This window comes from Elgaria multicarinata, chromosome 1 (assembly GCF_023053635.1).
Source record: "Elgaria multicarinata webbii isolate HBS135686 ecotype San Diego chromosome 1, rElgMul1.1.pri, whole genome shotgun sequence".
Taxonomy (NCBI): domain Eukaryota; kingdom Metazoa; phylum Chordata; class Lepidosauria; order Squamata; family Anguidae; genus Elgaria; species Elgaria multicarinata.
Genome location: NC_086171.1, coordinates 180242699 through 180268843, shown reverse-complemented (window position 1 = coordinate 180268843; position 26145 = coordinate 180242699). Strand labels below are relative to the sequence as shown.

Genomic DNA, 26145 nt, shown 5'->3' with positions numbered 1-26145 from the left:
ATTAAATAAGATAGTATATATTATTAGATCTGTCATTTTGAAAACTCATGTTTGTTTCAACCCTCTTCTACCTTTAAGTTAAACACTTAGCCTTGTGTTGGTGGTAAGATTAGCTTCCAGTTTGAGCCCTTCTTATCAGAATTTCTGTTTCCTTTTTATATTCTGTAATCTAGTATGTAGTATATAAAATGGCTGAGCTCTGTTTTATTTTACCCCTCCAATGCTGAATATTTATAATAGATAATATATTTTTTATCAGGGATCCTTACTATACATAACACTGAATTGCTGGTGAAAAAGAGAGATGTGATAAGAATCTCAATTTCTTTCACAAAAGTAGAATAAAAAAAAAAGCAGCCCAAGGTTCCCAACTATGAAAATTATTTTTGTATGTATGTATGTATGTATTAAATTTATACACCACCCAACTAACAGATGCCCTTGGGGTGGTTTACAATCATAAAACCCCTGGAACAATACAATAATAACCCAAACAATAAATACATCAATAAAAATATCAAAATCAATTCTTTGGGTATATTTTTTTCTTTGCTGGGTGGGGGGGCTTTACTTTATTGAAATGAGTATGTGCAAGTTGTGTGCACCAGTTGCTGGGGAACACGGCTTGGAGGGTGCTGTTGCACCATGTCCTGCTTGTTCATCCCGGGCCAATGGCTGGTTGGCCACTGTGTGAACAGAGTGCTGGACTAGATGGACCCTTGGTCTGATCCAGCATCAGGGCACTGCTTATGTTCTTATGATGGTGAACTATAAGCAGGCATTTAAATGCACTTTGGGCCCGGCTGAACTTGTTAGTTAATGGAGAAATGTATGAAGCCTTGCGTTTCTGAAGTGAGGCTTCTCTTTAGACCCGAGATTAAGTGGGTCAAAACCGAAGCAGTCTGAGGTGGAGTGAACCAGATCTGAAGCAGGATGCAAACCAAATTTTGTTTTCAGAGCACAGCTGTAATATGCCATACATTTGATGAGATATTAATTTTCCTTTTGAGGGAATTCTATTTGGCAGCTACTTTAAAAAGGAACAAAATTATCAGAATTAATTATGGCTTCACATCTGAGATTCTTCATAATGCTTAGAAGAGCATCTCTTGCCACCTTTATGCTTGCATCATAAAACAATTCTTACACCCTATGTAGTACAAAAACTACAAAGCAACAGCCAGCATGCATTCTACAGGAATCCAACCTTCCAACATAGGTGATTGGAACAAGCAGATATTTATTTATTATTAACATGTTTGTACTGCCTTATTTGCAAAAATGCCATCAAAGGGGGCCAATATTAGTTCCACAATTTGGGAGTGACACAGGAGAAAGCCCTTTCATGACTGCCTGACAAATGAGCGTGTGTAGGCAATGGTGCCCTCAAGTCTACTTCATCTGTTGATCTTAATAGCCGTACAGGGCCATAATGAGATAGACCGTTCCTTAGATAGCCAGGTCCTAAGCCATTTATGTTTTTAAAGGTTTAAAACCAATACTTCAAATTGAGCCCAGAAACTAGTACATGGCTTTCAAGGCAGGTGTAATATGTTCCTGATATCATACACCAGTTAGTAGCTTAGCTGCCACATTTTGCACCGACTGATGTCTCTGGACATTCTTCAGGGGTAGCCCAATGTAGAATGCATTACAACACTCTAAGCATGATATAACCTAGGCATAGGTAACTGCTGCCAAGTCAGGCAGACTCAGGAAGAATCTCAGCTGGTGCCCCAAACATAATTGTGCAGACATACTGTTTGCCACTGCCACCACCTGAAGATCCAGGGATTGAGTAGGGTCAAGGAGCACTCCCAAGCTATGGACCTGATCCTTCATGGGGAGTGCAAGCCCTTCCAGAAAAGGTTAAATTCCAATCTCCAAGTCAGGCTTTCTGCTAACATCACCTCTGTCTTGTCTGAATATAACTTCAACTGTTCACCCTCATCCAGCCCACTATCAAGCAGAAGCAGCCAATGCTGGTCCAGCTGATGGTAAGGAACACAGAGTTCAGAAATGGAGGGGGCATTTCAGGCTCCAGTAACTTAACCAATATGTCCCACTGATCATCATTAACTAACAATTCCTGTCCAGCACGCTAACAAGTTCAAAGGTACAAGGAAAGGCGGCTCCTTTAGGAATCTACAAATCTAACCAACCAGATTTGCTGGTTAGCTTTATAGTTTGAAATAGCAGTATTTTTTCCAAAACAACTGTAATAGAACCACAATGACCTGCAAATTAAGGGCATCTTTTTCATCCAACTTTCAACATCAGCAGTGAAAACTTCCCTGCCCCATTAGAGCAGCTCAACCAATCACTTTCAGAGGCTTTACCCATCTCCATCACCACAGAGGTGCCTTATAGCCTGATAATAGAGATTATTTTTTAATAAATACCTGGGATATTTGTGCTGTGCCTGATGAAGACAGGTTTATCTGACTGGCCACATTCTTTTCTAAAGAATCTATTTTTTCATAGGTTCTCTTCTGTCTCACGGTGTCTTGATGTAGGGCTGGATCATTTGAGAGGCTCCCTCTACTGTCCATTCTAGGCCTGTATAAAGACCTGTTACTCGAAGTCACATCATCCCTTGAGCTCCTGCTATTGCATTTTTTCAAGCGGTCTGATTGAAACTTAATTTTATTACCCTCTGGCAAATTAGCATTTTCCAGCATTTCTGCATCTAAGCTACCTTTACTCCCTCTTCCGGCTGCAGATCTATTCACCACAGCACGCATCTCTGCAATCAGCTTGTCATTCAGAGCGCTGAGTTCACTGCTGCTGCCTACAGAACCTGGCCTTCCTTGGCCTGGAGCTTGTCGCCTTCCTTTTCTCTTTCTCAAGCTTGGAGAAGGTCCTGTTGAGTAGCCAGAGTCTTGCTGACTTATAACGGTAGGATATTCTTGAGCCTGAAGACTGTTCTGCCGACTGTGGTGGGCCTCCATATTTTTGAGAACATTTGCCTCTAAGACTTTCCAAGACTGCTTGAAGCTGTCCCTGGAACTAAGGTGCCCTAGCTGTGGTTTAGCAGTGCCATCAACTATTGCACTTACAGAGTGTGGATTTTTGGATGATGGGTCAATGTTGACCATATGTTTAATATATTCCCTTCCAACTGGGCTGTATTCTGTTGCGGAAGGATTTCTCACATGCTTTTTTCCAGCTTGGTGCTGCTGCTGCATACTTGGATGCTGTAATAATTTAATTGGTTGGGGCGTCTTATTCAAGCTATTGCTTGGTGACATTTGTGGAGTTGTCCCATTCATATTTCCACTCCCAGTGTCCATATCTACAGGGGGTTCATCATAAATTGGGGAGTCGATTGATGGCTCATCATATATTGGTGCTGGAGAGGCATACTTGGGAGATGCAGGCTGTGATGTTCGTGTCTGACTCCCTGAAGGAGGCTGATAATTAAGCCCATTAGTTAACACTAGACAAAACCCTCCATTCTCTGTTTTCTTAATCTGCATTGATTGCTTTGTTTCTATTGGAGGTGCTGGTTTTGAAGCAGTTGGGTTTGGGGCTATAGACTGAGGTTGGCCATATAGAACTGGTTTTGGATGCAGAGATTTCTGGCTGCCGGTTTCTGCACTGCTCTGCATTTGAAGTGAAGTGCTTGAGGAAGAATTCACTTGTCTCAGACTGTTGACTTTGACTAGCATGGCTGCTTTAGTCCCTGGTAAAGGCTGCCACCGGGTAGGGGTGTCTCTGCAGAAAAAGAAAACAGACTTTATGAAAAGAAAGCAAAAATCCAATGCTACCTTCAAGCGTAAAACATAGCCACAACTTTTATCAAATTTCTCAAGCAAACTTCCAGGATCTTTTAAATTCATGAGTATGAAGGTAAGATTGCAAAAGAAAATAAAAATCATCTAGCTACACAGAACTCTTTTTTAACTGTTTCTAAACATTCTTAATTTTTTATTGTTCCATTTATAATATTTATAATATTTATTACAAGCTGTCTTGTGAGGATATGCACTCCAAAAGGTGGGATGGAAATGCATTAAGGAATAAATAAATAATAAATCATTATTGTAGTAGAAGAAACTCCTATATCAGATTTTGGGTTAATACTATTGTGCATGTATTTCTTATGTTTCTGTCAGAGCTATTGCAAGTAATAACTGGAAAGCAATCTGTTATATCCTCAACAGGAAAAAGCTGATCACAGTGCTACTATCCCCTATCGCTCTGACAAATTATCCATTTTTTATTTCATAGGGAACCAGGCATTGATTTTTAAAATCGTCAACACTAAATATGGTTTCCACAGCCCTACTTTTAAAGTTGTGAATAAAGGAAACAAGAACAGATTTTGCCTTCTGTGGATTTCTGACTTGCGGATGGGGTGGGGGGATGATACATGCATTTCTACTTGCACATTTGAATTTCTGGAAGTCTTCTCTAGGGTGGCCACTTGAGCATCATAAAATGTATAAGTGCTAATTTATATGTTTAGGTACAAATTCAGAAATAATTACTGTCTCATCAGAGTGGGGAAGACTATGAGCTGTGTGTCTGCTCAATCTGCTGTCCAGGTACTAACTGTTGCTGGGCAGCTTTCAAGGCCCTGTTCGCTCTTCTTAATGTTCTACTGGACAACCCTTCAAATAGAGGACTGCCCTCTGTAAAGAATTGTTGCACAAGTTCTTTGCCCTTAGGGTTCTTTGCCATAGCAGACAACATCCACATGCAGTCACCCATCCCACTGCAGGCTGAAGCCTTTCCAGCTGAGGCAATGTGACATGACACGCTTGCTGCCTCACAGTAGGACACATAGCCATCCAAGCCACTCTCTTCATCTGTAAAGAAGGCAAACTCCACGTTACACCATATCCTGCTTGTTCATCCCTGGCCAAAGGCTGGTTGGCCACTGAGTGAACAGAGTGCTGGACTAGATGGACCCTTGGTCTGATCCAACAGGGCTCTTCATATGTTCTTAATTCCTAAGACTTATCTAGTCTATTTCACTCTTATCATTGTTCTTGACTTTACACATCCCTCACCACAACAAGGACTAAAAATTATATAATCTAACGTTTTGGAGAAATGGACTACCTTACTTTGAAGATTCAACTGAAGCACTGCTTTTAAAACATTTGCCCCTTGAACCTCTGCCAATGGAATGCTGTCCTCTGAAAGTTCTTGAAAAAATAGAAGGGGTATTCAAGAATATCATGTATACTGCCCTGAGTTCCTTGGAGTAAGGGTGAAATAAAGATGTAAAACAAAACACAAAACCCCTCAAATGAATCCAATCCATAGCCTCCCCACAACAATCAAACCCCATAAAATCTTTGGCAACCTATATTTAGTTTATATAAAATGTTGTACAAACTGTTTTTTTGCATAGTGGGATCTAAATACATCTTGTAAAAACCAACTGATCTAAGCCAAGTTCAGCTCATTTAGAACTCCTAAAACGAATGCAATTAAATCCCCAATTTAAGACATATAACATGAAAGTCCCCTCAATTTTGACTGGACTACTGGTTTAGGATTGTAATATAAGCCAGAGCTCATATCCCAATATTTCACACTGAATTGTGGGTCAAACAGTTACATTCCTTGAAATTCAAAACCCCAAAAGTAAAGCAACTGCTTAACTAAATAATCACATGTATAGCAAACTTGTGGTTTTGTGAACCGCCCAGAGAGCTCCGGCTATTGGGCGGTATAGAAACGTAATAAATAAATAAATATAAATAAATATCAGAAAACTTTAGCAGCAGCAAGTTTATAGCAATAGTTATGTTTGTTTATATCCCATTTACAGAATAAGCAGCCTGCTCATGAACAAAGGTTAAACGGGAAAGTGTATAGAAATAGGAAGTACAATGGTTGGAAGCAAAATTCATTCTTATGTCTTTCCAATATGACATGATCCTTAAAGGTACATTAAGTTTTTAAGGGAAATTGATTTCTATACTCTGGGGAATGAAAACATAATGGATAACTCAGTAGCCATTCCCTGAATGCCAAATGCACACTCTTGCACAATGTAAACAGGGTTCTCTAAAGACAGAATATTTGGAAGCTATTACAACAAAAAATGGAACTACAAACCTGACATCTCTTCTACTTTAAGCAAGAGTTATCCAGTTTTAACACTGATTCTTCCTGCTCTTCCCTAAACAAAGATGGCTGCTACTTTTGGCTTCTAAAACCAGTTGGATGCAAAAGTGGGGAAGGCAAGAGAAGTGTGTATATGTGTATGCGTGTTTAGGGAAGAGGCTTCAGCCAGAAGTCTCAAATCAAGCACACAGCATTGATTGCACTAAAGTGCCTGAAAATGCATTGACTTTCACTGAGGCTTTAAAACCTTGTAACTTGATAAATGCATAATGGATTTTCACAAAAATAGGATAAAGTTGTACAATATGGATAGAGATGCACGAGAATTTAATTCCCATTTGCTACCCTAGACATGAAAAAGAACACAATTCTCAGGACAGTTTCACAATTTCCCAAACTAGCATTCATTGTTGCATGTTCGCACTTCCAAAAATGCATATTTTTACATTTCTGCTCATGCGCAAGTGTACACATGTGCAAATGCGTATTCCCCCTCTGCATTTTCATGGTTTAGCCAATTCAGGGAAATTCACATTTTTGATCAGGTTATTACGCAAGAAAGGTCAGGGTAAACTTTTAAACTGCTATAACTTGGACACTTCTCTACGTATGTGTCTGGAACTTGGCATGGTCATGTCACTCAACACCTAGATGTTCCAAGCCTAATTTCACTGTTTGGACAAATGGTCTGGATTTTATTAGCATTAAGAACAATGGATAGAAACCCATTGTTTATCTTGCTCAAGAGTTCCACAGGCTGGGTAGCATCAGGCAAGTGGAAGATATGCTTGGGTGAGATGGATTCTGCTGCAGCATTTCCACAAATTGTCACCTGAAGATTTATTTTCTTCCCCATATGCCTGGCTGCAGCCTGAAACTGTACATTCATGTACAAGTCACTTGATTCTGCTGAATGTATAAATTAGCCTTCTGAAAAATGAGCAAGTAATACATCCTTACTTTCACCTGAGGTATGGCAGGATATAGATTCTGATATATATATATTTAAAAACAACACAATTATTATATATGACATCACCATACTGTCAGCTAACTTATGTATCAGTAACTAGAAGAGACTATATTTTAGGGCTTTTTCCTCAGAAATCTCGGAACAGACATTTGAAAAGCTTTTTCTGCATGATCCAATGGACTGCTCTGTAATGTCAGCATCCAATATTCCTGGTACAAAAGATAGACCTTTAAAGAAATCACACAAGTGTACAAGAGTCAAGATTAACCCATAAGAAATGAATACAGCTAGTGCAAAGCCTGCTATTTCACCTTTCTATTTTAAGCCCCGCTTTCTTCCTCCTCTGTGAAAGCTGCTCTTTGCAAGCTCTTCCCACCTGCCACGTTGTTGAAACCGGAGAACGCTCCATGTAACAAACTGATAGGTTAGAACAGATGCATCCCAAAACCACCAGGGGAAGGGAAGGCTGCCAACGTGCGCAATTCTGGTAGGCCTTGCCAGCTTTCAGTTAGAAAAATAGCCACATAGGTGCCAACTCTACGCATGTGTATTAAAACTGCAAAAGGGCTTGTGTTTTGCACAGTTATTAGACAGGTGCTCCATCAGTTTTGTACAGTTGTCTTTGTTCGTATCAGACGATAGTTAAAAATGTCATCAGCAGCTGTTCATACAGGATTAAGTGAACTTTACATGTTAGGGCTTTCTGATATTTTGTCTGCATTTCTGTCTCAAGTATGCTTATCAAAATTCTGTCATTAATTGTGTTTATTTTTCTTTAAGCAGCACATCCTAGTTTTCTCAGGCTTTGTGCTATGATTGGGAAAACTATAGGGAGCCCCTGCAAATTAATCCAAATTTTATTATTGCGGGGAGAGGAGGCTTTTTAGAGTCACAGATATTCAATGGGAAAAAAGGCAAGAAGTGGAATTTACCTATTAGGACTGGATCAAGAAACAATTGGGAATAAGGTAGGCATTCCCAAAAGCAAAACTCCTGCTCTTCACAAGTCAGATGATATAAAATTAACAAAAAAACAAACAGCAGTCCAAGTAGCAAAAGCTCATTCTGTTACTGTGAAACACCCTCTGAAATACCCACAAGAAAAATCACCCAGAAAATTATTAACCTTGTAAACTTAGTTTTAGCAAACAAATAATTCTGAAATAAAATAATGTCTGACTTCAGTCAGGTAGCTATATTGGTCTAGCAGGACAAAAATTACAATCAGTGAAGTAATACCCTTTTTATAAGGACCATTCACTGTTCAAAATGCAGTATGCAAGCTTTTGATTTGCACAGAGCTGTTTCTCAGGCTGAATAAATGTTGCATTTACAATAGTACTAGGGACAAATACAGCTTATGACTGGTTCTTATACTTTCAAAAGGAGCCCTCTCCAGTTCTGACTAATCCCAAAGGATTTCTGTCCAACTTTAACGTTTAAGAGATTGACTAGTCTTAACTTAATTCTCCTTGCAAGTACCACCACCCATTTTATGGGTGGGGGAAAAATGAACAAGAAACAAAGATAAATTGAACTTTATATTATATCCATGTCAGAAACACCTACTTTCCCCTTTCATATTTTTTCCTAAATATCCCTTTCTTTGATAAAGAGTTCTATATAACTTAAAAGCTCACATATAGTGTCATGCATAAATATTCACCCTCCTTTGACCTGTCCAATTTTGTTGTGTTACAACCTGGAATTAAATTGGAATTAACTGGCATGTTTACCATTTGATTTAGACAACATACTTAACACTTTGAAGGTGCAAAATACTTTTATTTTAACAAAAAATAACTAAACAAAAACGAACTGGCATTTGTTGGTTGCATACTTTGCAGAAGGGCCTTTGGAAGCAATTACAGCTGTGAGCCTTTTTGGGTAAGTCTCTATCAGCTTTACACATCTGGATCCTGCAATATTTGCCCATTCTTCTTAGCGAAATTGTTTAAGCTCTGTCAGGTTGGATGGGGACCGCTGGTGATCAGCAATTTTCAAGTCTTGCCACAGATTCTCAAAATTGGATTGAGCTTTGACTGGGCCATTCTAGGACATTCAGGTTCTTGTTTTTAAATCACTCCAGTGTAACTTTGGCTGTGTGTTTAGGGTTGTTCTGCTGGAAGGTGAACCTCTGCCGCATTCCCAGGTCCCCTGCAGACTGAAACAGGTTTTCCTCTAGAATTGCCCTGTATTTGGCCCCATCCATCTTGCCCTCAACCCTGACCAGCTTCCCAGTCCCTGCCGATGAAAAGCATCCCCACAACATGCTGCTGCCACCACCATGCCTCACCAGGGGCATGAGCACTGTTGGCTTTGAGCACATATAGCATTTTGCGCTAAGGCCAAAAAAGTTCAATTTTTGTCTCATCAGACCAGAGAACCTTTTTCCACATGTTTGTTGTGTCTCATAAGAACTTAAGAAGTGCCACGGTGGATCAGACCAAGGGTCCATCTAGTCCAGCACTGTTCACACAGTGGCCAACCAGTGTGAACCAGTTTTTAAAGTTTGAAAATTATAATGATTAATAGAGGTGTAGACACTTACTAGTTAGGTGAAGTTAGCCCTGTGGCTATATTCTATTCTGAACTGAATTTGAAAATGCTTTAACCTGCTAACATAGGAGTTTTGATATCTTAAATACATCCTTTGTGCAGACACACCTTGCAAATTATCTGTCTTGCTGGAATGAACAGAAAGCAGCAAACAACACCCAAGAGTCACTCTGAGGGTAGGATTAGGTTAGTACTTATTTGATGAAAAGCTAACAGTTGCCAACCTTTTTTCCGGCAGTGTCTCTACCTTTAGCAACTGCATGATACTTTTTCCTGCTGAATTTCTGCCTCTCTAACATTGAGATGTGGTGATAGGAAAGACTTTACCTGCTGCTTATTTAACTATTATTCAGTTGTTAAAGCTATAGGAGGTGTGCTGGGGAGGGGGGGAGTTGGCAACCCTACAAGCATCTTTGAAAGCATGTGAACAAATGGAATTTGACAGAAAGACAATGAGTCAGAAGTGATAGTTTCCAACTGGAAGGAAACTCAACGTGCTCTATCTGATTTAAACAGCCAGTGTTCCCCACCCATCTCATCCTGCACTTCTTCAACATCCCACATACTACAATGCAATATTGCTTCAAAGGAGTAGATTGTGCCCTAAGCAAAGTATGGCGGGCCTGCGGGAGACAATAAATAAGCTGATTGCAGATTGAAGTACCTGAAACTGTGGTTTTAAAGAGACCAATTTCTTCTCCCGCATGGTTTAAAGGATCAGGGGAAAATAGAGCTCAAAATATGTGTGCCAGAGGGTGTGCATTCTTAAGGACTAAATTTTCTCTCTTAAATCTATGTCCCGATCCTGTCTAGCTGAGAGCTCATGCCTGTATACTGCTCCTGCTGCCAGGGAAATGCACATACCCCTTGGTCCCCATCCGTGTGGAGGGGAGTAGAATCTGTGTGTGGTACACAGTGGCTGTTCTTCCAAACCATAATTTTTTCTGAAAGGGTAGGAAGACTCTCTACTCCCCAACCATGCCAGCCTTCAATCTTCACCACTAGCCTGCCCATCTGCTATAATTACAGGGAGTTATGATACAAAAGAGAATTTCATGGACTATACCAAGTAAAACTCAGACTGGAGGGCTTCTTTGAATCCTTTTGGCATGATTAGGAAGTACTGGACTGTTATATATGAACATTTCCATTTTGCTTCACAGGATAAGAAAGGAAGTTTGGGAAAGCTGGCAGGTACAAAGTTTCTGCTCTTGGGAAGAAGGACCAGTGTTGTGAGAGTTTGCTTCTATGGTCATATGTACCTGGAGTGAAGACTGTGCAAGCACTGAGAAATCTTAGTGATTATGAGAAAAGCTTACTGGCCTTTTAGTCCAAGAACTAGGGATAATTTATTTGCTAGAAATGAACAATTGCCTGGTTAGTTGGGTTTGAAAAAGCCTGGTCTCCACTAGCCCTCCTGTAGCTGTGGATGGGATTAACATTTTTTTAAAAAAATATGGATTCCATACGTCGTTACAATCATAATGCATAAATAATTCCACACTGCACCAGGTGGAAATGCTTAAGAAGTCTTTTCATGTGTTCCACAGATAGCTCTTCCAAACTCTATCCATCAGGAAAACTGTCATTTCTAGCAAATAAATTACCCCCAGCACTCCCACTATATTAACATTATTCCTATGAGTTCTAGTTAGTAGAAAAGGAGCCATGCCAACTGTGCTCATGACCTCTGGAAGTACCATTTTGTTTACAAGCATGTGAAAGGCGGGAAATTGCTCCTGGAATGTCCAAATTCATTTTAAGGTGGCAAATTCCAGCCTCCCTGTCTATCTGGTTAGCTAGCCGAAATGCAAGGCATACATTGAAAATTTGAGTGAGCAGTTGTAAATGTATGCTGATTGTGTAATGATAAATGTAGTAACTATTTTAGGGTGTGTGTGTTCTATAGTAGAGTTAGAAATTGTGAGAATAAGGAAAGAAAAGGTGGAAGATTATTTTTTTAATTGACAGACTTTATGGACTGTCTAATAGGCAGAAAGTGCTGGAGAAATACATCTGGCTAGAAGCAATTATCTTGTTTTCCTACTGTGCTGTTCTGCTTTCTACCAAAAGACACATCAGCAGACTGCACAAGAAATAAGTTCCATTATTACTGGACTGACTTCACGGGGAAGAGAAATATGTGAGCTACCTAAACAAACTAGAGCCCAGTTATTGTTTCTCTAGCAAGTTGTTCACATGTGTAATCACTTTGACTTCTCTGTGCTTCTAGCGCAATACTCCAGCATTGTTTTCCCAGAAAGGCAACAGAAAGAATGGGACTGACAGCTGCAGTCTGAAGAAAGGATTTTGACATTCCAAGTTGTAGTCAAAACCTGGGAAACTTGCTTAAGGAATGCCATCTCACTTGTCAGAGTGTAACAGCTACAGTGTGACAGTGCAACAGAAGGGGAAATAGAATAAATTCAGAGGCAGTATACCTGTAAATAAGACAAAGCAGCTGGGTATATCTGCTGCCTTCATGCCCAGCTTATGAGTTTCCAAAAGACATTGTGCCAGCCGCTATTGGAAACAGAACGCTGTACTCTTATTTGGTCTGATCCATCAGGGCAGTTCTTAGGGAAGAATTACACTTTTACTACACTCTAATCATGGATCAAATGTCTTTCAAAAGCTTTCGGTATCTGTGTTCACAGGAAAAATAAAGGGAAATGAATTGCATTCTTCAATTTCTAGTGAGAGAACCATTTGTGGAAAACAGCACTTATGATATCACTCCTCTCCACATCTCTGTTCATTCCACACAAGTACAAAGTGCTCTTGATCAAATGATTTAGTGGGCTTTGAAACAAAAGAAACCAAAACTCTTCATTCTATTGGAAGAACAAGCTTATATAGACATAGAGCTACCCTTGTGTCTTGTGGAATGTACCAGTCAGCTGCTGTAAAAAGGTAGGTTACTTGGAAAGATGCTTGGATTACATTTTAGCATTTCACATGATGGAAACAAAATACTAGTGATGGTTATTATGTCTGAACTGGCCCTAATCCAATTGCCTTACAGTTCAGCTGACCCTGCCCAGCGAGAAAGATGGTAAGACTCACATTTAAAAGCATCAACAAAGCCAAGGAAACAGAAAGAAAATCTAATAACTATTTGTGTTTGCAGAAGCCTTGCAAAGCAGAAAAGAGATAGAGAAGACAAACTAAACATTTTTTAAAATCACTCAGAACACCCCTGTTGTTGTATTATAGCCCCATCACATCTAGGTCAAACGCGCAGCTCCCATCGCTTCGTCGCTTCCTGAAAACAGGAAGTAATTAGCCCCATTCAGTCCGGTAGGAGAGAGCAGCAACCAGACTTTCTCTAGGTTTTTTTTGCAGCGCAACAAAGGCCAGAAGAGGCAGAAGATGCACGAGAGGCAGACAACATCATGTGAGTAATCCGTGAGTGCCCAGTAACGAGCTGACCTAGAGATATTTTCAAAACCTTTCATGATAGTCTCCACATCTGCCCAAGCAATTTCTGGACATAATTATTTTTACAAAATGATATACTTATGAAGTTTGTTATATGTTCTAAATTATAATCATTCACAGTTATAAAACTGGTGAAAGCACAGATCACCCACTCACGGGAAGACAGTTTAAGGCTGCAATCCTACACAGACTTACCTGTGAGTAAGTACCATTAAACACAGTGGGGCTTACTTCTAAGTAAACATGCATAGGATTGCGCTGCACATTTAATGCCAATCTATAGCTCTTAGCCTTTCTTCATACAGCTATGCTAATATCATGGGACAGTAGCCGATGCTGGCAATCCACTAATTTTGAACACATTGCACTAATGTGAACAATTGCTAGAACAACAGGAAACTAGCACTTGCCAGCGTAACCCAGGACGCTCCCTTAAACTACTCTTTCTGGAATGGGACAGGTCAGTGGAGTTCTCTTCCATGAACTCTGCTAACTTGCCCCATTCTGGAAGTGGTAGTTTTTTCTAGTTTCTAACTACACTAGCCAGTGCTAGCTACCCATTGCACTAGAGGACATTCCTGCTAGGGCAGCGGCAGCAGCACTGGTAATGCCCATAAAGAACAGAATGATAAAATACTTATTAATGTTAGTTAACTAAGAGATTCTCACTTATTTCAAGTTATATCTCCTAAGATTTTTTTTAATTGCAAACCTAGTGAAAATATCTTTGGTAACTGCATCTCTCTTGTGCAACTCATCTTTCCCACATAAGCTGCGTTTGGAGCAATTTTCTGTCTTCAAGTGGTGGTTTGGCTCTTGCTTATTACGTCTGTATTTCACCCTTTTGCCAAAGAGTCCATTATAACTCACAATGACCTTGTGAGATAGAGTTCGTGGCTCAAGATTACTCACGAGGTTCATGGCTGACTGGGGATTTGAACCAAGGTCTCCTTAGTCCAGATCAAACACTCCGGTTCAGCATTCAGGTCCTTACAAAGAGATTTACTGATATATCTACCTAGCTTCTGTCCCATTACTTTGCTCAAAATTATTTCCCCAGGGCTGTTTTTCAATAGAACAGACAACATCAACATTCTCTTCTTTTCAACAATCAACAACCAGATCACCTTCAGGATTAACTTTGCCTTATAATTTTTTTGGAAGCAGGGATATGGGTGGGCATCCTTAACAGGGAGAAATATGAAGATTGTTTACCTTCCAGTTTCTGGCCTCTTCTCTAGGCTGTTGTCCTCTTTACTCTTCTCCAACTCTTGTACAAGAGTCATTTGGATAGGAGTGTTTCGCCCATCACTACTTGTGCTGTCCCTGTGCTGGGATGTCCTGAAGTCGGAGCGGGAATTGCGTTTCATGGCTTGGAGCTGAGCCAGTGGCACAATGTCACAGCCCTGTGGCCTATGCCACACCGTCTGCTGTGTGATGGCATTGTAGTAGTAGAAACGGTTGTTGTTTTGGTCAAAGAGCTCCCACCACTGGTTCTCATCAGACTGACGAACTCGAAGATTGGGTGGTGGGTCCCAGCCACACTCCCCAGTTGTCAAGTTGACATACATCCGCTCCCGGGAACGGGGCTCAATGATCTCAACCCAATCTGAGCTGTAACAATGAAGAAAAGACAGCATTAGTTTGGACTAGAAGTATAAGATAATCTTGCCAGAACCTCAGAAATGGCAGGCTTGGGGAACTGTGGGCTCCTGTACTTAAATATGAAGTCTTTGATTAAACACACATTTGCTAGTCTTGTGCAAATCATACCTTATCTATGTTGGTCCCCGTTAGAATATATTTTAATGCACTCAGTTTCACCTGCAAACTTCAGAGTGATACCCAAATGAAATGCAACAGAGGAAATACTGCAATTGGCTCCCCACATGGTGGGGAGCAAACAACTACAATCTGCATGTATGAACTGAGCTGCTGCCTCAGTTTCCAAAATGTAAAACAGAGAAAAATAATATTATTCTACCTTATATGGTGCTTTTGCAACAAGAGCTAAAAGACTGTAATACATTTTGGGCCCTAAAATGCCTCACAATATTAGGAATTTTCAAGCTCAATTGTCAAATATAATTAAAAAAGAGAGACTTATTTTTCTCTATTGTCGTCTCCTTTACACTCAACATTTAAATAGGACAAACTGCATTATTTGTTGAGATGACAGGGGATTAAACAGCAGTAAACTCTACCAGCAAGCCAGGGGAGTGGGGCAGTGCTATGGGAATTAATGCCTGGAAGGCTTTAAATACCAAAGCATTGTTCTCACAAGTGTAAACAACAGAGGCTCCAACTTTGTCTGACCTGAATGCTACTGATTTGTCAGGGAAATTCTTAGTACACTCACAGATTGCATTTTGTAATATTCAACATACCACAGAAAAATATGCATCACCCCACTCCGAAATTCAGTAAACAGCGTCCCTCTCTAACAGAGGCAACTTCATCAAACAGTCCAAGAAGTTGCTACAAGATGTGTTGCATAATTACACAGACATGGAAACCCAGTAACAGGTGTCTTGCTGCCCTAAGCGGTTTGCTGTTTCTAATAAGATTTCCAAAATCTTTTCCTCTGAATAAAGCTATGCAAACATACTATGTCTGTGCTCCTCCTCTAAACCTGCTCTCCATCTAGGCCAACATTTTTAAACCTGGGGTCTTAACATGAGATTTCAAAATTCATAATTCGATCTTGTTGGGTTTTTTAATGTGGTCAGCAGGAACTTCACATTGGATACAATCCATGGGATACAACTCCCAGGCTTTATTCCTTACATCCTCTTAATGAGCCTATTTTACCATTTCCACTAATTGTTGGTATGTATTGTATTTAATTCTAATACTGGATCTTAAATATGTAAATATTTTGCTTGCACAGTAATGTTGGGCCTTACCCAGAATATAAATCTTGCAACAACTACTTCTGTGTATTGAAACATAAAGTTCTATATTGGGGCGAGATGCCAAGGCAATAACACCGTAAGAAAAGTAGAAAAAGTAAAACATCAATTGCAGTGTTGTACACAGACATCCCCCATCTCCCCATACACAAAGTACACATTTATAACATCTAAACACAAAAGTTTTCTTTGTGAGAAAATGGTAAATTTAGAAGTTCACATTTCATGGCACTCATGAAAATGGCTTGGCCAGGGCACCTATTTTCCTCTGTCAAATAATGGAATTTTCTAAAGCAAAATTATTTTATTTGACAACATTTAGATAGAAGGGTAGTCTGCAAGCATGTAGAAAAGGCAATAAGTAGTCTAGTTAACACCATTCATCCTGTTTGTAGCTCAAAGACAAAGGGAGCAGCTGCATGGGCTTTCCTTGTGGACTGGATGCACTAATTCAGTGTGTTTGATCTTGAAAATGTACACACTTAATAGGTTTTCAAGCTCTCTCTGATCCTTCACACTTCTGTAGGGCAGATGGAAACAACAGCACGCACATCAGACTTACTTTTTTCAAGAGATTTTGCCTGAACTAAAGAGCTGAACTGGAAGTAGAAGTATCTCTTATGCAGATGAGCCCTAAGATTTATCTATTTGCTCTGTGGTTGCTAGGGATAGGCTTGTTTTAAAGCACTGCCCTCTATCATAAGGTGGTGAACCATTCTGCAAAAAACTAATTAAAATAAATGGGAGGCCAGGTGTTTATTCTCAGAACGTTCAAACAAAGTAGCAGAAGGATGTTTGTCACCACTGATAAGCATCAGGCAGACTCCCACATCATGATAATTCATGATTTCCAAAGTCAATATTCTTCACTTCCAGCATGTATGGAATATTACTGTCCTTCATAACCATGAAGGATATAATGCTTCTTCAAATATGAAAGTTCAAATATACATGATGAACAGCAGTCCTAGGGATTACAGTCTCCAACCTTTTGGGGCTGAGGACACACTTTGCGAAACTCTTGTGGATGCTATCACAAAGTGGACAGCATGCCCATTCAGAAAATGGCTGCTGCAGTGGGCATGGCCAGTCACAAAGTACCCATTTCACATAATGCAAACAGATGAGGCTAAAATACAAGCAATTTGCCCAAGGACCTGAGTACCAGGTGGGATATGAGCTCCAAATACAAAGTCATTTCTTTGAACCCACAGTTTTCTGTTCCAATGCCCATTTCACAGAAAGGCAAAACTAATGAGGCTAAAAGACAAGCTACTTGTCTAAAAACCTGAGTATAAGGCAGAGGTGGGATCGTGACCCAAAACACATAACCATTCCTTTGAACCTACAGTTGTCTTCTCCAAAAGAACACCCATTTTACAGAAAGGCAAGCCAATTAATTTCTCCATATCACATCTAAATAAATTCTTAACCCCAGTCACCCTGCAGCCCTCTCAGACTCCTCATGTCGTTCCCCATCCCTGGTTGCCTTCCAGTCCTCCTCAATCCCATGCCCCAGAGGCCACCCCAGCCTCTGTATCACTCCCCGGACCATAGCCCCAGGCACCACATGGACCTCATCAACTGACCTGTCACTCGCCCAACCCCCATAGCACCACAGTTTTCCCAACCCCAGCTGGATTGACCCACAGTCCTCCCAATGCCTCCTTTACCACGTGGATGGGTCATTTGTTTTTGTGTCTTCTCCTTCCAGCATTCCGGCTGAGCAGTAGGATGCACTTCAAAGTGAAGTACAAACCTCTAGCTACCAGTCATTTTTATTTTTTGAGAAATTATTTTTGCAGAAATTAAGATGGTGGGTGTCTGCAGGTTGAAGTACATCCAGCTACCTAGAGTTGGGGCAGGTGGAATATAAAAAATAAAATTGGGAAGGGCCAGGGGCTTCAGAGGTGCTGAGGGAGGCATCTACAGGCTCCATAGTGCCCGTGTGCACTGTATTGGGGACCACTGGGTTACAGGTTATAAATCTACTAAAATTACAAGTACCATGGCTCTGGACACCTGTGAAAGATTTATAATATGCTTGCAGTTATACAATTCAGACACCAGGTGTCCTTGTGCTATATTGAAGTTCTACAACAAAAGGGAGTGCTTCTTGTCAAGACAGCTTTCCTTTCGTTGGTTTCCTTTTCTTTGCAGAAGCTACCTGATATGATGACAGAATTCTGGGAAATCCTGGCTTATCATTCACAAGCTGTGTGCTGGTGCATTCAGCTCTTTTGGTCTTGTTTGGCTCCTTCCAAATCTAACCAAGAAAGAAAAGCTTAGGAAAACTAACCAGGAAAGTTTGTTATCCAAACTGAGGCTTCTGGCTTGCTGTTCCCAAACAAACAAAGAACTGTAAATTAAGAGCAACTCGTAGTTTGTGATTCTGGCTTGTAAGGTGCCCAACCGGCCAGAAGCCCTGATTTGGACAATATGCTAAGCTTTCCTGCCCTGGTTTCTTTCTGGCTGGAAGGAGGGGCCAAGCAAGAGCAAACAGGCAGCTTGTGAACTATAAGTCAAGAACTCTAAGCAAAATGTTCCACCTGCAAAATAAGCTGCTACAGAAAACGGTCTCTCTGCTTGACTCCCTAGTGATTTGTTACTGTGCTAAACAGACGTGTTCAAGGTAAACCCCTATTCATCTCTGTGAGCACTAGCAGTATTATAGCCAAATGCCCATGAATTGCATGACAAAGAAGTAAACACCATACCATTGGCTCTGTGGAGTACTGCCTCACCCTGAACTGCTTTCTTCCTCAGTCCTTATCCATGCTCAAAGCATTTCAATGCTTCTGAGTGATGGTTAGATTTAAGATTATGTACAGTTTGCATATACAACTAGAGCCTGAGGAGGCCAAGCTGAATCCTGCAGGCAACAGACATTCAGGGGGCGATCATCCACTTGCCTGAGGCGAGAACTAAAAGCAATATTGGCAAATGCATGGTGTGCTTAACTCCTCCGATGTGCTTAGCTTAACTTCTTCCCTCCCCCACCTGCAAACACTCTGGCTGGTCTTTTCCTTGTTTGGCTAACTTCAATTTTGGAACATGCCTGGGAGAAAAAAAAACTTGCATTTGTAAAAAAGAAAAGGGAAAAAAAGACAGCGCAAGGGATTAAGCAGGGATTGAGCACCCCTTCCCATCCACCAATACTCCCCTGCAATTGCATCCCCCAGTCCCCACGTTAGCTTTAGGAAACAGGGTTGGGAACCATGACTTTCCTTTGTAGCAACTAGTTTCACATTCAACATGATTTTTCACTATCCGGTACTCTGCCGGGCCCAACTTCTCTTTCCAGAAGAAATGAGAAACTGACCTTAGTGCTGCGCTGTTATACACTCTCACTTCCAGATTTGGAGTTGCAGAACCTGTAGGCTCTGCATAGGGTCATCTTTCTCATAAACTTCTTTCAGGCTAAATGGGGGAATTACCCAGTGTCATTTTTTATTCACTAAGGGAAGCCAAGCAAGAGACTAATTAAAAGCCTGGACTAGGTTGTAATTTAGTAAATGCAGCCAGATTACATGGGTGAAGAGCAATATGCACACACCACTCCAAAGATCCAAGAGAAGTAAGATAGTGTTGGGTATTAGAACAAAGCAAAGTATTTTAAGAACCACTCAAAGTTGCCTCTTTTATTAAAAGCATCTGCTAACTTTACTTGCAACAGGATGCAGAAAAAGACCCAAATCCAGCTGTATTAAACAGAATCCAGAGCTACCCTTTAAACTCAAAGCCAAAAATCTTTGTTAACCACCCAGAGAGCTTTGGTTATTGGGGTGGTATAGAAATGCAATAAATCGTCATCCTCATCCTCGAGATATAGGTCTCAACAGTGACCAAGTCCTCTAATTTCTTCAATCACTACTGGTGCTGGTAAGATACAGTAAATACAGTAGAACCAGTAGATACAGACTATCCAGATGTCTAAGAAGAGAAAACATCTGGTGCTCTTGTTGCTAGGTAGCTCACTCGCAGTGGGAAGGAAGCACTATTTTCCCATATGGTCACTGCAAACTCTTTAAAGAACAGCAGCTGGAGCATAGACCTATTCCAATCACCACTGTCATCTTATTTTTAAAAAAACAAATCTTAAGCTTATTGTATATCAGTTTTCTTTTATTGTAAGCTGCCTAGGAGGCCTGTTGTCAGGCAGAAAGACAGGATATACATATTTTAAATAAATAACTAATAACGTATCAAAAAAAGTATTAGTAGAAGCCATTTGTATACTATTTACACCTTATATTTGCTGGAAAAATGATAAATAAAACTTTGATTGATACAAGCAGCCTGGGGAATGAATAATTTTGCAAAGAGAAAGTGCAAGCATTTGGCAGAGCACAATGACTCAGACAAGGATAACCTTAATGCACATGATAACCCAGATGTATTTAAAAGAAGTACAGCAGGATCAAAGGGCTATTAATACTTCTGTAATGAGTGCTCCTCCCCTCCCTGCAGTGTCTAGTGCCTGTATGGACAAGAGATGAACCAACCAAATGCTCAGCTGGATAGCATGTCAGGTAAACACATCATGGATCACTGAATTGGCACCAAGACCTAACTAACTAGCTCTTATGCTTTGCCTATAAAGGGTTACTGAGCCTATGAATGCAGTTCCTGCATTTTAATCTCCAGCCTTCCTAGTCATGTTCTTGGAATTTCACATCATATTGAAGGCACTAGAACAGTCCACAAAAACAGAATTATAGAACTGGAACAGACTCTGCCTCAGGACCAGGCCTCTTATAACTAAAACATTCCTAACAGATGGCTATCCAATCTTTTCTTGCAAGCTTGCAGATTTTACAGCCTCAGAAAAGCATTTAGTTACACAGATGAACAGATTTCAAATTGCCCAATATTTACCTGCAACAGAGTATTGCAAGCAGCATCTCCTTGTCTAAGTGAGCCTTGAGTGGCAAACTGCACAAGCTACTCTCTGAGGCTGCTTGCATTTATTTATTTATTACATTTATATACTGCCTCATAGCTGAAGCTCTCTGGGCGGTTTGCATGACACAACAGCCCACTGTAGGTTAACCATTTTGCATATGGTGTTTTATATTTATTTATTTATTTATTTATTTATTTATTTATTTATTTATTATATTTAGGGTTATGTGAGGATTGTTTAAACCTTGCATAACCCATACTCATCAGGTTCACACAACATGACAACCCCTGAGTGAGGATTGTGTAACCATTATAGTGCTTGAAGTTGCTGCAGTTCATCATGGTTTAGATAACGCACAGCATGTTGTCCAAACCAAGGCCGGATCTACACTACTGCTTTAAAGCACTTTATAACAGTTATAAATTGCTTTAACTGCTTTAAAGCGCTATAAAACTGTTATAAAGCGCTTTAAAGCAATAGTGTAGATCCGGCCCTAGTCTCTATGTCTCTCATTCTCTCTGCAGAGCCAGCACATGAATACGCTAACATACCAGCTTCATGCTCAGTACCCCTCACTGTTCTAGTTCATAGTAAGGTACCAATACTATAAGAGAGAGGAACAGAATTACTGTATAAAATCATTATGATGCTGAGGTTAGGAAGAGCAGCAGCACAAAAAAGCAAAGCAAGCAGTGAGTGGCTGCCCTCTAAATAACTATTTGCACAGCTGCCCTAAATACTATTACTACTTTTATCCTCTGGGGACACAGTGAATAATTGATTCTCTTATATTCAGTTCTTATATGTTAATAAAATTGGTGATTGCAAAGATGGGAAGAAAATACCATTTTATACACAGTTCAGGTGACCAAATACAATATAAAAAGAACACTACTATAGTTTACGGTTACAACTGACCACATTTTGTAAGACAAATTTGGCCCTAATTCTTTTGGGCCACCAAATATTATCTCCACCACATAAATTATTTTCTCATCATCATTTCAGAATGAAACGTTGTCAAGTATTTTAAAAAAACTTCCCACAGGAAAGGAATTTAAAGAGTAATATAATACATAGTTTTGTAAACTTGCAAGCAACCTTACAAAAGCAGATTAAAAGTCTTTTAAAAGTATTTCATAAAAAGTAAGTATTGCACATATTTTGATTCTCCCAAGAAAAAAGAAACGAGGGGAAAACATATTTTTCCATGGCTTCAAAATTTCCATCACATTAATATAATAATGTTTACAAGAGCCTCAGAAAATCATTCATAAAAGCTTAATAAAGTCCTAAAATGGCTTACAAACAGAAAGTTGTGAAGCCACTACGGATTTTCCCAGCCCCTGGTAGTCATCAATGTGATCTTCATTAATGTTTGGGCTTGCGGGGATTCTTATGGACAGAGACAGTCCTTTTCTGTTTTTAAGAGGCAGCTCCATGTAGAGAGAACTACAGTAGATCAGTCTGGATGTAACTAGGGTATCTGAAGCTTGATCCACCTTCTCCAAGTAGGAACCAATGGTTGATTGTATCAAAAACTGTTGTAAGACCCAGGAGAATCAACAGGTCTCACTTCCGCTGTCTATCACCAAGTACATGTGACCGAGACAGTTTCAGTCAAAAAACTATGCAAGAAACAAGACTGAAACAGATAATTGATGTCATTGAGAACTACCTGAAGTTGAGATGCCACCACCTGCACCAATATCTTCCCCTCAAATTGTAATTCTGATACTGGGTGGTAGTTATTCAGGTTTGCCAGATCCAAGGTAGATTTCACTCACACCACTGCTTCTTTTAGGATTTATTTCAAGAAAGCATTATCCACCTCTGAGGCTCACTTACAAAGCCAATTCTGGCAGCTTTTATTAGCAAATAAGAGCAAAGATTGAGAACAAAGGCCCATGAACAACCTTGTATTGATCCCCCATAATCCACACAGTGGTCTAAAGGAGAATCATAATCAGCATGGGTAGTGCAGAACCCATAGGGAAATAATGCACAAAGCCGTGTCCAACATGGGATTTCTCTTTTTAATTGCCAATTTTCATGCTTCTGGTCCTACACTAAAGCATCAAAACAGGAGCACAAGATGCTCCAATGATGACATGACACCATAATTAAGCTATAAAACACTATTTATTCCAATACTTAAACTAAAAAGCATTTTATTCAAGACTAACCTTTTAAGTTATACCCAAAGTTTCAAATGAGCCCATCAACATATTTTTCAGAAACACCAAACCCAACAAATGTCCAGTGAGCTAGTCAGACTACACGCACAGTTACGCCCACCAAACCAAAAAGACAGCAGAAAGGGAGTAGCCTAGGAGCCGTAAATACCACGAAAGAAAACAAATTCCAGTCAGTGGCCCTCCAGAAAATGATCCGTTGCCAGGACCCACTGCCTGATAAATTAAAGGCATCAAATCTGTCTCAGTTTGCATAGCAGGAAATGATGGAGGCAAGAGGTAAGATCAACACCCTGTATCCCTACAATGTAGGGCTTTCAACTCCTTGGTTGGTATGATTCATAATGCTTTGCATATTATCAAAAAGCATTAATACAAATGCATATTATCACAAATATTTGCTCGTTCATTCTGTGACAATATACCCTCTTTCAAATCAAAACTACTTTTTTTGCATTCCGCAAACACATCTGGATTTAGAATGAAGATTTCATGAATTCTAGTTTAAATGCCACACAGTAAAATACAGCAGTGTAATTTCCATGCTGGCATGAATGTGGCCAAGGAATATACCTAGTAGCAAATACGAAGCCACTATATTTGTATAATGTGCTATTTAAGGCCCAATAAGCAGCTTTAGTTCCTGACCAATTTTCTTGCATCATCCAATGTTAAGCTTTCCAATGTGCTAACTGCAAGACTCAATTAACTGTGGCAAGATACAAGAAAGAACCAGTTCCAATCAACACACTACATGAAGAAAAAAGCTCAAGTCTCTCAGGAGTTGCTAGAAATTAAAAATCTCATCAGGGACAAAGAACATTGCTATCACTAATTTGTAAAGCAGAATGATGACTATCAACTTTGTTAAAACTTCCCCAAATCTACAAACATCACTTCCCCTTTAAAAAGGCTTAAGGGACAGATTGCTCTTATTTTGTCACAGCAAATCATGAGCCTCGATCTTGTGGCTGAGAAATAACACTGAAAATACCATCTTCTCAGTTGATCAGCCCAATTTGGTGACAAATGGAGTAAGACTATCTGAGTGCCTAGGTCAGAGACAGCAGGAGTCAGTGTGGGAGAGGAGGAATATGTAAATAGAAGCACACAGCGGTACTGCATAGCAAACAGCATGGCTCTGTGCACACAGGGGGGATAGGGAGCATTCATTCATTTTCCTTTACTATATTTCTATTCCACCCCATAGCTGAAGCTCTCTGGATGGTTCCCAAAAATTAAAAACCATTAAAATACATTACACAAAGTACAAAAAAGCATTTGCATAAAAACATATAGACAGATAACACAGACAACATACAGTATATCTGTACGAATGATTTTTTATACTATCAGCCCAAAACTCATTATATGCTGCCAAATGCCTGGGAGAAGAAGGTTGTTTATATTTGGCGCTGAAAGGATGACAGTGTTGGTGCCAGGTGGGTGGCTTGCTAAGCATTGGTGTCCATGGTGGCTGTGGAAAGTTCCACACATTACCCAGGATCCAAAGAAATGTAAAACTACTTCAGTGAACCCATGTGTATGTGTGTGTAGAATTTATCTTCTTTAACAGCAGCCTTTCCTTCTCAATGTCTCATGGAAAACTAAAGAGTGTTTTAAATGAAGTTTGTGATAGGGTAATGGGGGGTAGGGTGTCACCTGTTCAAAGATTTTTTTTAAAAAAAAAGGTTGCACAATCATAAACAGATGTTTTGAATCTTGGCCACTGTAGCAATTTCTACCTTAGCCAAGAATTCTAGCCATGTCAGTTGACTGAATCTTCCATTGCCTTAAGTAAACCCCCAAATTTGAGGCCCATCAAATAATCCCTCCCTTCTACCCAAAATTCTAAAAATAATCCTAAAATGGAGAAAGAAATCAGGAAGACAGCCAATGAGAAAATGTAATAATGTGTGACTTCAACTAAGCTCACATTGACTAGGTAAATGTATGTACTAGGTAAATAAAGAGGCAACATTTCTAGACCGTATGCCTTGGAACAATTGATCATGGAACTGACTAGAGGGGTAGATGACCCTGGACTTAATCCCTAGTGGTTTCAAGAATCAAATGCAAGTGTTGTCAAACCAGTGTAAAACAGTGCTATCAAATTCAACATATATGTAAGTTAAAAGCTGCCCACTAAGTTCAACATGGTCACATTTCAAAAGGGCAACAGTTAAAAGGAAGTTGATAGTGAGAGTCAAGAGGTCAAATCTCCTCAGGATGCTTGTAGGTTATTTTAACTTCAATAAGAATGTTAGATTGAATGTTTACCACAGATTAGGAACTGTGCGAACAAGTCCAGAAGGATTCCAGCTGTGCTAATGAGAAGAGTCAAGGGGTAGGAGTCAACTACGCTCCAGTACTGGTGCAAATGACATTGCAGTAGCGTAAACCAATATTTATCCAACTTAACTAGTTATGACAATAGGAACAAACAGTGACTTACTGCCAAAACTCAGGCCTAATCTATACCAAGTAGGATATTGTACTATGAAAGCGGTATAAAATCAGTATATAAAAAACAGGAGCCACACCAAGCAGGATATAGCAGTATGAAAGTGGTATATGGTATGTATCAATGGGTCCCAACAGTTGTCAGTGCATTTCAATACCTCTATAAAGCAGGAGTGTGGCTCCTGCCTTTTATATAATGCTTTCATACCACTTTCATAGTGCAATATCATGCTTGGTGTAGATTAGGCCTCAGTGGCACTGCCAAATTTTGGCAGCAATTTACTGCTTCTTCCCATTTTCCTAGTAAGTGCTAGTTATATTGCATAAGTCAGCATAACACCATTAGCGCTAGTACTGGGACACTGTTCGATCCTACCCAAAGTAAAGAAGGCATTCTTTAAAAATGGAGAGAACAAAATGAAGTACATTAATTCCCAGCACACAGAAAACTAGGTGTCAGGGGAAAGAGTTCTAGCTTAGCTTTCTCTCTCTCAGACCATTTTTTCTATGTGCAGGGAATTTGGCGGGGGGGGGGGGGGCAGGATGGGGACATTCAGTAATTTGAGTTTCTACCTGCAGTGTGCAGCAAGTTTACCTCCTCAGCTGATG

The 26145-nt window shown here is 40.0% G+C and overlaps 1 protein-coding gene across 2 annotated transcripts in view; it reads right to left on the bottom strand.

The window, feature by feature from the left end:
* LOC134411088 (rho GTPase-activating protein 39-like) overlaps window positions 1-26145 on the bottom strand; it is an 82495-nt gene that overhangs the window by 15824 nt on the left and 40526 nt on the right. For both annotated transcript variants that reach the window (XM_063144705.1, XM_063144713.1), the window contains exons 2-3: window positions 14276-14674; window positions 2403-3717 (exon numbers count right to left, since the gene is read on the bottom strand). In XM_063144705.1, coding sequence (XP_063000775.1) covers window positions 2403-3717; window positions 14276-14674 — 1714 coding nt within the window. The remainder of the gene's footprint in view (window positions 1-2402; window positions 3718-14275; window positions 14675-26145) is intronic.